General features: G+C 42.1%; 2 protein-coding genes across 11 annotated transcripts in view; one reads left to right on the forward strand and one right to left on the reverse strand.

The window, feature by feature from the left end:
* Txndc16 (thioredoxin domain containing 16) overlaps nucleotides 1-1,626 on the reverse strand; it is an 89,042-nt gene extending 87,416 nt beyond the window's left edge. The window contains exons 1-3 of one of the 10 annotated variants that reach the window (XR_005873220.1): nucleotides 1,511-1,626; nucleotides 1,115-1,165; nucleotides 274-341 (exon numbers count right to left, since the gene is read on the reverse strand). The gene's annotated coding sequence lies outside the window, so the exon portion shown is untranslated. The other 9 variants (XM_040735748.1, XM_040735746.1, XM_040735740.1 and 6 more) reach the window with 9 other exon arrangements.
* A 511-nt stretch (nucleotides 1,627-2,137) lies between these two features.
* The window catches only part of Gpr137c (G protein-coupled receptor 137C), a 53,775-nt gene continuing 42,373 nt past the window's right edge, over nucleotides 2,138-13,539 (forward strand). Inside the window, exon 1 of the mRNA XM_005085811.4 lies at nucleotides 2,138-2,608. Coding sequence (XP_005085868.2) covers nucleotides 2,174-2,608 — 435 coding nt within the window. The 5' untranslated portion in view covers nucleotides 2,138-2,173. The remainder of the gene's footprint in view (nucleotides 2,609-13,539) is intronic.

The following is a 13,539-nucleotide window of genomic DNA, read 5'->3' on the forward strand; positions in this document are numbered from 1 at the left end:
AGGCCAAATGCTCCAAAGCCAGTTTGAGATGTGACCAAGATAATGGTAAAACTATTAATTTTTATCTCTCTCACAGGACAAAGCCAAGGGCCACGGAGAACTATGCACTAGGGCACGCAGAATGAGAACTGCTTGTTGCTGAGCTGGATGAGTAAGTGCTGCTGCTGCCCAGGTTCTCTAAAGAACCCGTATCTGTATGAAGACCCTGCAGCACGCCTGAGACACGGGGTGTCATAAAGCAAGAGCGCAAATCATCCCGCAGTCACCACTTACTGTCATCCGCCTGTGTACCTGACTTAACTTCTTTTTAATGTTTGGAAGGTAGGCAGCCTCCACCAACCCTAAAACCAATGAGAGAAAAGAAAACATCTAAATGCTACACATTTCCCTGTCTCGTTACAGTTCACCTGATGACCCTGCCCTTATCCACTGAATAAACACACCGACTTAAGGCTTTCTTTTCATTGTATCATAACTGTGTGTGTATGTGCCTGATTATACACAGATGGGGGGGGGGGTGGCAATAGCTACTGCCTGGTCAACTGCTGGCCCAGAATGCCGCAGTACAAAACAGATCTTAAACCCCTGCGCAACAGACACTTGGTGAGTGGGGGATGGGTAAACAAAACTCTTCTAGGCAGAGAGAGTATAGGAAAGAGGGTATTTAGAATGCTCCGGTGAATGCTCTGCAGGAACACCGAATCTGTGGTGAGATGCTCACTCTGAGAACACAGACTCCCTCTTAATCTTCCTCATTTTTACTGCTCTGCCACCCAATACAAAAAAAAAGTAACAAATTACATGTAGTGACAGTCTCACTTATTTAAAACACAATGTAACATTTGTTTTTGTACCTCTTGGTCTCAGATGAAGATAGCACCACCCGCTCCTACACACAAGTGGAATACCACTCTAATTCTTCCATTCTAGACAATCACCAAACTGTTACTGCTCTCCCCCTCCACCCCTGCGTTCCGCCCCGCCCCGCCCCAATTTTATGCCAAGGACATCTTTCCAAATTGCAGGTTTCAAAGAATCACCTTCCCCTTGCAGAAGGCCTTAACATTCCCCGTGCCACCCGTGCTTAAGGGACATTTCCCAAGAGATTACTTACAGTTTCAGCTCCCGCTTTACTCCACTCACTCCCCTCGCCTGATGTTTCCTCCTACTCACCCAGGAAAAAAAAAAGGAAATAATAATGATGATGGTGATAAATAAACCAAAACAAGGACCCTTCAGCGCCCCAGAACGAGTGTACTGAATCGGAAGCCGAAGCTCCGCAAACAGCCTTGCTAGAGGCACGCTGCCCGCCGCAGACGTGCATGCAATCCTGCAGGCAGGCTCTCGAGGCCCCGCGGCCACCCACCTGCTGGAGACCTGCGCGCAGGACCTTCCAGCGAGGAACCGAACGGTCTCCGAGGACGCCACTTCCCGCCACCCGCGAGGAGGCGGAGCCAGAAGGGGGGGCAGCGGCTGGTTCCCAAGGCAGCCCGCAAACGACAACGCCTACCTGATAGAGCTCGCCGCCCACGGCCGCCACTGCCTACGCAAAATCAGCCTCCTGGGCGAAAAACAACCGAGGCCCCGCCTTCGCCTCGTGCTCCTTACGTAAGAGATCCTGCGACCAATGAGAGGCCGACGGGGCGGGGCGAGAGCTGCCCTAGGAGACTGTATCTGGAGTCCTGCCGCCGGCGCGAGCGGGTCTCGCAGTAGCTGGGCCAATCAGCAGCGTGGGTGGGGAGAGGGGCGGGGATAAGGAGGGAGGACACGAGCAGCCCAATCAGATCGAGGCATCCTGGAGTGACGGGTTCCGAGGCCCGTGGTCTTCCGAGCGCGGCGCCCGGAAGGCGTGCCCACCCGGGCCAATCGCCGGCAGCTCACAGTGCGGAGCGAGCGCCTCAAATGCTCGGGCTTCTCAGCTGATTGTCTGCAGCCGAGAGTTGTTTTCTGCCGCTGCTGCGGAGCCGAGCCGCGGCAGGAGGAGCCGAGCCCCCCCGGCGCGGGGGAGGGGGAGGCGGGCCCGAGGGCAGCCGCGGCCAGCGCGCGGGGCTGCCGAGCCCGGTCACCGCACTGCCCTGGGGTGGGGGCCGCAGGCTGGGGCGGGCGGGAGGTCCGGGCGGGTTGCTTGGGCCGCTTCCTTCCCGCGCTCCCTCGCCGCTGCTCGCGTCCGCCGATGAGGGCGTCCGTGCCGGGGCCGGCGCCGGCGCCAGCCGCGGTCCCCACGGCCGTCCGCGAAGCCCCGACGCCCGGCGGGGGCGCCGGCGCGGCGGCCTCGGGTGCCGCGGTGCCCGGGTCGGTGCAGCTGGCGCTGAGCGTGCTGCACGCGCTGCTCTACGCGGCGCTCTTCGCCTTTGCCTACCTGCAGCTGTGGCGGCTGCTGCTGTACCGCGAGCGGCGGCTCAGTTACCAGAGCCTCTGCCTCTTCCTCTGTCTCGCGTGGGCAGCGCTCCGGACCACGCTCTTCTCGGCCGCCTTCTCCCTCCGCGGCTCGCTGCCCGTGCTGCGGCCGCCCTCCCGCCTGCACTTCCTCCCGCACTGGCTGCTCTACTGCTTCCCCTCCTGCCTCCAGTTCTCCACGCTCTGTCTCCTCAACCTCTACCTGGCAGAGGTAAGGCGGGAGGACCGGCGTGCGGGGGGAGCGGGGCCGCCGGGATCCACTCCCGCCGAGACCGACGCGGGGGGGCGCAGGGCTGGGGGGACCGGGGCGGCGGGGCGGGGGAGGAGGTGGCCGGAGAGCAGCCTGGGGACACTGAGGCGCTCCGGTCTTTTCCCTCTCCCTCAACTTAAGCCGCTGATGGATGGAGTCGGTGCCTGAGAGGGTTGGAGAAGTGTGAGAGAGTGTGCGTGCCCCGACAACTTAAGACTGTGGGACACCCTTTGTTCAGTGGTCCAGACCTCCACGGTAAGGCGTCGGCGGCCGCCACGGAGCGGCATCGTCAGAAGTCACGGCTCCGGTGGCTCCTGCCGGGGCTGGACCGGGTTGAGGGAGGTTGGATGCTGAGGTAGCGGCAGCTCTGCCGGGGCTGGACCGCTGCCAGCCATTACGTCACCAGGCAGAGCTGGTCCTCCGCTATTGTTGCTGCGTTTCTTTTATTAGACGCTTGTGTCCCCACACCGCACACACGCACGCACACGCATCCTTAACTGTGGCTCCATACACCTTACACAGATTCCGATCGGCGGGGTGAACCATCAATAAAGGCTGCGGGACAGTCGAAGGACCTCCTCCACAAAGCCCTTAATGTTTGTCCCAGTTGCTGTTTGCTTTGGCAATTCGGCTGGTCTCTTACAGCGTAGCCCCTTGGTGGGGAGCTGATTAGAAGAAACAAGCTTAACCTCTGCCTGTTGCAGAAACAAACCACCACGGAACTGGTTTTTTTTGTTTTGTTTTTCAACAACTTGCTTAACAGCTGGAGTCTAATCACACCCCCTTTCTCTTTTACCGGGAATTGCTGGTCGGGTTGCATTGTTCTGCAGCGCTCGCTTAAGTATTTGACCCATTTCAGACAGGTTTGGGGTGTAAGGTTGTCAATCATGTATATCAGTGGTATTTAAGCCTTAGTATTTTCAGGCTTACCCCCAAAAGTCTTCCGTTCCCTGAAAATAAAAGCTTAGGAGGGAAAGGGAAAGGTGACATCATACTCTTAATACTGACTAATATAGAACAGTATTGGTCTATGCAGCTAATCCTCTCAAAGGCTTTTGGAGGTGATAGCAGTTCCAAGGAAGTTTTTTTTTTATCACTTTTGAATCAAATTAAGTGTTTATATTTTCAACATAAACCAACTCTTTTTCTCCCTTAATAGGAAAACAATGCATCATTTTAAAATCACAATTATAATTTCAGCTATTCACCATGCTAAAAACAATTGCTAAATAACAAAACCTTGCTAAATAACAAAACCAAACTTTATTTTTATTCTTCATCGTTTGGAAGGTCACACAATACTACAAAACCCAAACCTTAAGAGGCAAAAGTGAAAAGCATATGTAATCATAAACTATTTGAAGATGGCTTTTATCGTCCCGTTGCTTAAGCTCTCAAAAAGCTTATAAACTGATACTGAGTTCTTGACGCCACTTCTGATAGAACATTAATAGTTTTCCATCATTGAAGCTTTACTGTAGATTTAGACACAGTTACTCCACCTGAAAATGATAGAGGTCCATTTGCTAGGAGTATCAGATACTTTCTGTGTCTGCCTCCCCTTCCACATATGTCTTGACTTAAATTATATATGTGATTTTGGGCCTTATATATGTAATTTTGGGCCTTTCCAAGTAGCTAGCTACCCTTTTCATCTGAGGTGTAATATATAACCATAAGGTACACAATCTTAAACATGCAGCTAGATAAGATTTTATATATGCATACATACCAGTAACCAAACCTGAGTAAGATACCTTGGATGCCTTAAGACAATATCTCTCAACCTGTGGGTCCAGACCCCTTTAGAGTTCAAACTAATCTTTCACAGGGGTCTCCTAAGACCACTGGAAAACACAGATACTTACAATATGATTCGTAACAGTAGCAAAATTGCAGTTATTAAGTAACAGTAACAATAGTTTTATGATTGGGGTCACCACAACATGAGGAATTGTATTAAAGGGTGACAGAGTAAGGGAGGGAAAACCACTCCTTAAGAGATCACTTGGAGCCGGGCGGTGGTGGCGCACGCCTTTAATCCCAGCACTCGGGAGGCAGAGGCAGGTGGATCTCTGTGAGTTCGAGGCTGGGCTGGACCGACAGCCTCCAAAACAATACAGAGAAACCCTGTCTCGTAAAACAAAAAAAAAAAAAAAAAGAGTTCACTTGGATCTTCTACCAGCCAGTACCTCTCAAAGGCAAATCAAGTGAGCAAAACATTGCCATAGGAAAAATATAAACTACATTTAAGCTCAAAAGTCTAAAGAGTGGACTTCTAGAACAAAGAAATACAAAGTATCTGGATATAATTTTCACATTTTTTATCCCTGATATTACAAGTGAGAAAACAAACTCTGAAGTCTTACTAAATGAATCAGTTGTAGGCAGATATGGTGGTGCATATCTTTAAACCACCACCACCGTGCCGCGCCCCCCCACACCCCCCTCACCCCCCGGCAAAGGCAGGTGGATCTCTGAGTTCCAAGCCAGCCTGGTCTACAAAGCAAGTTCTAGAACAGCCAGGCTGTTACACAAAAGAAGCCGCCCTGTCTCTGAAAACAACAGCAGCAAAAAAGTATCACTTGTTTTTGTGATACACTTTTTTGAAGAAGAAAAATCTTCCTACCCTAGAAAATATAACTTTCTTTTTTTAAAGATTTATTACGTATGTGTTCTTCCTGTATGTACACCTGCATGCCAGAAGGGGGCACCAGATCTTATTAAAGATGGTTGTGAGCCTCCATGTGGTTGCTGGGAATTGAACTCAGGACCTCTGAAAGAGCAGCCAATGCTCTTAACTTCTAAGCCAGCCCCAAAAATATAAGTTTCAAAATACTGTACCAAGGCTTTTTGTGCTATTTGTCTTCTATAATAAAACTAACAATTTTAGAACAGTAGTACTTGAAATTCATAATAATAAATTTCATCTTTTTTGAAAACCTGCTTTAAAATATACATTTTAATCAGAATTTATTTCCCAATTCATTACCCCCCCCCAAAAAAAACCCTCATAGATGTCTATACTTAAAAGAGTATTTGAAATCAGGTATAGTGGTACATACCTATAATCCTAGTACTCAGGAGGCTGAGGCAGGAAAAATGCCATGACTTTGAGGCCAGCCTAAACTACACTGTTATAAAACAATATGGCCTATATAGCAAAATCACTTAAAAGATGAGTATGTTAGCACACATTTGAAATCCTTGCACTTAGATGGCAGAGGCAGGAGAAGAGCATTGCAGAACCCTGCCTCAAAAAAAAAAAAAAGTGAATGTTTTTCTTGTGGGTTTTTCCCTTGTGGGGTTTTTTGTTTGTTGTTTGTTTGTTTTGTAAACTCTATGTACTCCAGGCTGGCCTTGAACTCTCCATCCTCCTGCCTCAGCATTCCAAATACTGAGAATTTTAGATGTGTACCACCATGCTCAGCTCTAAATGGTCATTTTTAAGTAACAATTCCAAGTACCTGGAAGTTTAATTTCCATTGGTCATTCTAAATTAGTAAAGTTTCTCTCTGTGAAGAGTTATCTCACTGTTTTGTTACATTTTGTTTTTAGATGGCTTGCTAATTAGCTTAGGCCATCCTGGAATTTGTTGTGTAGTCCAAGATAGTATCAAACTGAAAATCTTCATGCTTCAGCTTCCAAAATGAAAATTATGAGCATATCCCACCCAGCTTTTGAATTCTTCATACTCTAGCAAAGTCATAGGGAAAGTTTGTTGACAAAAGCAAACTGTTATTTGATTTTTATACCAAAGTATTGTCTTTACTGTCTCTCATATTAAATATTCCATTTACGTTTAATTTACGACATATATTGTGTCCATTTCTGATAAATTAAAGACATTCCAACTTTTCATTATAAAGCACCATGGATCAGGTCTAAGCATACTGCCCATCAGTTAAAAGCACTTGCTGCTCTTGCAGAATTCCATTCAGTTCCCAGTACCTGCCTAAGGTGGCTGACAACTGTGTAGCTTCAGTTCCAGGAGTTCCAACACACATACACTCACATGCATACTCCCCCACAGATACATTTGGTTTAAAAGTAGGACCATAAATCAGTGTAGATACAGAAAACGATCTTTACTACTTTGATCGCATTTAATGGTGAGTCTTCCAAAATACATGGTTTTTGGAAGTTAAGAACTGCATAAAGCACTCTTGCATCTGGTTTACACCTAAATAAAATTGAGCTAGAAGTAGTCCTTTCCAAAAGGACTGAGCTCTTCATCTTCCCATAGATAACCTCCCAGAAATAGATTTTTGGATGGAAAGAACTACAATAACCTAAAAACAGATATTAGACTATTCCTGGCAAGATTGGCAGAGCATGGCATTTACCAGACGAAATTCTATACTCCTGTGTTGCCACTGGAGAAGATTTAAGTCTTTAAATATGCTATCTCATGATCCTACCCTCCGTTAGGATGCATAAAAAGACAACATAATAGTTTAGTATACTGCCTTTGGAGCACTGTGGTGCATGCCAAACAAATGAGTTCATCTTTGAGGCCTATATTGACATTTTTCCCCTCCAGTTTTTGTAATATAAATGCTAGTTGCTTAAGCAGTATAAAATGCAATGAATTCTAATGCCAAAAGAGGTAAAGTATTACATTTAAGATTTTAACTTACATTCATGAATGTTATTTATTGTCTCTTCAAGGTAATTGTACTATTCTAAATACCAATGACACATTAAATAAAATGTAACTCAACTTCCATGTATCCTGGTTTGTTACATTATTTCCCAAAAAGGTATTTTTACCCCTTAAAATGAAAACTCCTAAGGACAAGTTATTTTATCATATTTTTGCCTCATAGCAACTAGAAAGACTATGACTATATTAAGAATGATGATATAAAACTTTATTTTGATTAAGATTTGAGGTAAATTATGTATTGGTTTTCTGTTTTCTTTTTATTTGTGCTTAAAGAGTACACGTGTTATGAATGCATAGATTATATTGGTTTAAATAGAGAAAAGGTTCATTTTAAAATATTACTAACAAAACTACTTTTAAGATTTAGTAACTTGAAAGTCTACAAAATTAATGTCTCACATCTCAAGTTACTATTCAGTGGATATAGTTTAGTTCAGTGTTTGGCTTCTGTCTGAACCCACTAATTTTATCCTACTTTTTCTATGACTGTAAGCCTATATATATTCTGGATACATCATATGTCACAGAAGGCAAGATCCTAGTGATTTGCATTTAATGAGTTTAATGTTTTCAAAGCATTTTACAGCGTCAATATTGTGAGAACCTAATGATCACCAAAACAAATTATGTAGGTACAGGTGCCCATGGAGGCCAGAACAGAGCATTTCCTCTGGAACTATTGTCAGCTACAAGTGCTTAACTGCTGAGCCATCTCTCAAGTGCTATAAAATAAAGTTTTAAAAAAAGAAAAAAAACTACTGGAGGTCTTAACAATTACAGTATAGCAAGAATGAAAACTAAGTTTAATATTTAGAGGGAAAAAAAGGTAAAATTGTTGAGATCAGACATCCTGATGATGATCACAGTCACAGCTGTGCTCTGTGAACTGGACAAAACACCAGTATGTTTGTTATCCGCTGGGATGGTGTCAGTGGGACACTGGAGGAGAACCATAGCTTTAGGTTGAAAGTTGAATGGAATCAAGAGAGAAGGAAATGAATGTAGGTAACACTAGAAACCTTTTTCTGGGAACAGAATGTTCCTTTATAGAAAGTGTGTGTGTGTGTGTGTGTGAGAGAGAGAGAGAGAGTGTGTGTGTGTGCGCACGCACACACACACTACATATTTAAGCATCCTGGCAAGTGCCATGCTCCTTGATAGGTCTGAAGCTCATTGCATCCGAGTTTGAGATAACTGGTACGAACTTCCCAGTCCTTTTGTTGAAAATGTATCGACTGGGTTTTTCTTTTTTCATTTATGACATAGATTAAATAATTTGGAGTAAGTTTATATGAAAGAATTTAGATGAGACAGCAGTATGTTTAGAATAATAAATATTAATTTTATTCACTGAGTACCCAAGTTTTAAAAAGCCACAAATGGTTTTTGAGTCTTCAAAACTATTAAAACTAATAAGTGAACTTAACAAACTTATAAAATAAGACTTTTTATACTGTAAAAAAAATTGGAAACTGAAATTGAGGAGCAAGCCACTTACAAATAGTATTAAAAATTAAAGTACTTAGGAATAAATGTAATACAATGCAAAATATGTGAGACTTATATAATGAACACTATGAAACGTGAAGAGAATTTAAAGAAAACAAGGATATATAGTTCAGTAATGAGTATTCAGTTAACACACAAGGCCCTGGGTTAGACTCCCACCACTGGAAAAACAAAGCCTATATAAATGGCAGGTATACCCAAGAAGATACAATGTTGTTAAGATGTCTCTTCTCCAGTTTGACCTATACATGCAATGTCATTCCTGTTAAAAATCTCGGTGGAAGTTCTGATAATTTTAAAATACTTCAGGTATGACTCAAGTCCTTAAAGTTGTGAAAAAGAATAATAAATTTGGAAAAGCATACTACTTGATTTTCAGGATGTTCTATAAGCTACAGTCATCGAGCCCACATGATACTGATGTAAAGTACATCAGTAGAACAAAATTGAAAGTTCCAAATTAGACATACACACTTAATTCAACAGAACATTTTACAAAGATGTCAAAATTTAGTAAGAGAAAATTTTAGTAAGTATACACAGGGAGAAAAGCAAGCACTCTTACCTTATACCAGACTTTAAAATCTGTTATAAACCATAGACCAAAATGTAAAAGCTAAGATTTGTAGAAGAAAATCTTTGTTTTCTTAGAAGAGGCTAAAAATTCTTCATTAGGAAACTAAAAGCATGATCCAAAGTGACAAATGAAGTTTTAACAAAATTAAAACCTTTTTGTTTTTGCAAAAAAGGGTGATGGGGAGAAAATATTTACAAAACTTACAGCTGGTGAAAGTACATATATTAGGAATATATAACAAATTCTTAAAATTCTATAATAACAAAAGCCAATAAAATGCACAAATGAGTTCGACAAACACTTTGCAAAAGGATATGTGCAAAGCCAAGAAGTACTTGAAAATCAGGATGATTAGTTAGGAGGAGAATTAAAGTTACCATCATGATTAATTACCAGTAAACACTGACTAGGAAATTTAAGATGTAAACGTCTGACCTTAGAAGTACATGGAGTCTGGAGAGATGACTTAGCAGTTTAGAGCAGTGGCTACACTTCAGAAGAACCTGGGTTCAATTCCCAGCACCCACATGGAGCTCATGACTGTCAGTAACTCCAGCTTTAGGGTATCCGACACCCTCACACAGATATGCATGCAGTCAAAACATCAGTGCATATGAAAACAAGTCATTTTTAAAACTTAGATGTGTATGTATACGCTGACAGTGTAAGTGTAAGACTTTACAACCAGTTTGGAAAACAGCTTTTAGAAAGTGAAGCATATGTCTGTCATACAATGTAGTTGTTATTATTGTCTTAAATAATTAAGAGACACCATATGTCCATAGAAAGCCTTACATATAAAAGCTAACACAATTTTATTTACAAGAGCTCAAAACTGAAATTCAAATACCCATCAAAAGTAAATGTTTATGGCATATAAAGGAGTACTACTACTACTAGTTAAAAACAAAAACACAGTGTATGTATACATCAGTGTAAAGTGGTTCTCAAAGTCCACAAACTGAAAGAAGTCAGACTCCCTATTACCTAACGACCTCACTTACTCTATAATAACAAATGTTTTTAAGTACAAAATAATCTGTAGTAACGTCATTCACTAGGCACCCCAGGTCTGGAGAAAGGACCATACATAGCATACAACAAAGAGGCCATTTGAACAGGTATAAGAACACTCTGTATTTGTAGATGGTTTCTTAGTTTGCATACATCTTTCAAAACAGAATTTGACGGTGGCAGCGATACACACTTTTAATCCCAGCATTCAAGAGGCAGAAGCAGGCAGCTCTCTTAGTTTGAGGCCAACCTGATATACAGAGTGAGTTCCAAGACAGGCAAAGCTTCACAGAAAAACCCTGTCTCAAGAAAATAAAGAATTCTATACATTGATGATGTATGCTATGTTACATTAATAATGCCTCAGTTGGATTGGTCTCTCCCTCAACAAACAGGATTGTTTACTCCAAGACTAAAAGCTAAAGTGGTAAATGGAAATTGTAACTCCATATTTATTAAAGTTACTTAGGTAAATGATTGAGTTTCTCTATGTCTTCCACCTTGTTTATAAAATTAGAGCAATGGTAATACATACAGGATTATTGTGAGGATTAGATTAAATATGAATATTTAGAATGTCACATGGCATATAATGTTAGTCATTAGCTATTACTAAATTTTGAAGAACCTGTATTCTCTCATCCCAAAGACATTACAGTAGAATTCTGTCAAAAAAAAGTATTTGTAAGGGCTGAGAATGTGACTCTAGTACAGCATTTACCCTAACATAGGGGTGGGGACTAGATTCAATGTCCAGCATGGCCAAAAATATCTAGAAAAGTAAGTTGTCATGCAGAAATTGGTGTGGATCTTTATGTTAGACAAAACAGAAAAATGAAAAGCCTGAAATTTAACAGTTAAGATTCACTTTTTAAAAGAGCATGGTAAGTTCAAAGGATGGGAACAGAAGGAAGTGAATATAGAAAATAATAACAGAAAACAATAAAGAGGCTTAACAAGCACAAAAGCATCTCCATACTTTTATCCTTATGGGTTTGTTTTGATATGTATTTGATTGTTTTGTTTTCAAAACAAGACCTTTCCACATAATAGGCTCACAGGTTGTCTAAGGACTTGAGCCTATCTCCACTCTTTCCCAAGTTATAGCATCTGCATTCATGGCATAATGTCACAGAAAAAAAAAAGATTTATACCTATCTCTGATTCACCCAAACTTTTCCTGAGCCCCAACTTTCTAGATTTTACACTTATTTGGCATACTCTTCATCTTACCTAAAAAGTACCCAGATTCAACATTATTTGCTTCTCTGTCCCTACCCTACACCAGTGTCCTCCAAAACCTGCTTCTCCACTTTTATTCTGCATTTCAGTTGCTTCCACTGCTCATCAGTATTTTAAGTGGCAGGAAAACTACAAGAAATGCTTGATACTGCCTTCTCATTCACTCCATCACCAAATCCTAACCTCTTCAGTCCATTCCCCATCACAACACCAGCTTCAAGCTTCTACCACCCACTGTAGTTAGCTACTAACCACATGCTTTGTATCCTCTGACACACCTACACCCACATGCAGGTTTAATCTCTGGACTATTGCTGATGTTATCCTTCAACAGAAATCTGTCTAATTTTAGAAAGTTTTCCCCTATATTTTTATTGGCTCTAGTTACTCTTTAGGATAAAGACAAATTTGTACACTCTACAAAGCATTTTATCTTGCAGAATATTCCTTGTTCCGCATCACTCCAACCACACCACATGTCCTTCCTTTCCTTCCTTTCAGTCTTTTTTGTTTGTTTGCTTTTGTTTTGGTTTTTTGGTTTGTTTGGGTTTTTTTTCTTCCGAGACAGGGTTTCTCTGTGGCTTTGGAGGTTGTCCTGGAACTAGCTCTTGTAGACCAGGCTAACCTTGAACTCACAGAGATCCGTCTGCCTCTGCCTCCCAAGTGCTGGGATTAAAGGTGTGCACCGCCAACATCCGGCTCCTTTCAGGCTTTGGTGCTTGCTAATTCCCTTCTCTGATAGAGCTTTCCCATGGTTTTTGATGGCTAAAAAATGTTCATCCTTTTTTAGTTACTCCTCTCACTTCCTGAGCAACACTTCAGAGAATTCTGTCTACACACAACTATTCAAATAGACATGTGTAATTTTGTAGCAGCAAAATGGCAGTCCCCTTTCCCCTCCCTCTTCTTTCTCTTGCTATTGACTTAGGTTTAAAACAAGGGTCCTAAACTCAGATGTTAAGACCTTGGTGCTATCCTCTAAGAGATCTTAAAGAACAGTGGTGACTGTGAATCAGTAACTTTGGGTCTTAAAAAGACATCCACATTAACAGTTCCCACTGTAAGACAATATTATAAAATGTGACTTTTTAAGAGAAAGGAGAAGTTTGTGTTTCTTTTTACTTATTCATTGTGTTGGTGTGTACTCAAATGCTTACATGTGTGAGCATGCTGCAGGAACTTGTAGAAGCCAGAGAACAACTTTCAGTAGTCAGTTGTCTCCTCTACCTCATCAGGTCTAGGGATAGAATTCAGGTCATCAGAGCCATCCCAAGTCCAGAAATGTGCATTTCTTAAAATAGGAAACCTGGTGACCCCAGCACTTGGGAAGTGGGTCCACACAGAAGATCAGGAGTTCAAGGTAAGCTTCAGCCCAGTAGTGACTTCTAAGATAACTTCGGCTGCATGACACTGTCTCAAAAATTAAACAAATAAATAGGAAATATACATGTAAATAATGGTGGGATCAGAATATATGAAGAAATTGTCACTCATACTACATACGGCAAGCAAAACATTTGTGTGGGTCATTCCCAACACATATAATTGCTAAATTTTACTCCTGTTTCTGTGTATTCTTTCTTAAAGTAATAAAACAACCAAATAAAGTCTTTATAGTTTTCATGTAGCAAACTGTGTTAGTTTTGTTTCCTATCACTATGATAAAATAACTAACAAAGCTGGGCAGTAGTGGTACACGCTTTTAGTGGCACACACTTTTAATCCCAGAACTTGGGAGGCAGAGGCAGTTGGATCTCTGTGAGTTCCAGGACAGCCAAGGCTACACAGAAAAACCATGTCTTGGTGGGTGGGAATGGAATCTGACAAAAGGCAATTTAGGTCAAAGAATAATATTTTAGTTCCCAGGTCCAAGTCTGTCAC

The sequence above is a fragment of the Mesocricetus auratus genome, unplaced genomic scaffold (genome assembly GCF_017639785.1).
Source record: "Mesocricetus auratus isolate SY011 unplaced genomic scaffold, BCM_Maur_2.0 Super-Scaffold_100048, whole genome shotgun sequence".
NCBI classification, from domain to species: domain Eukaryota; kingdom Metazoa; phylum Chordata; class Mammalia; order Rodentia; family Cricetidae; genus Mesocricetus; species Mesocricetus auratus.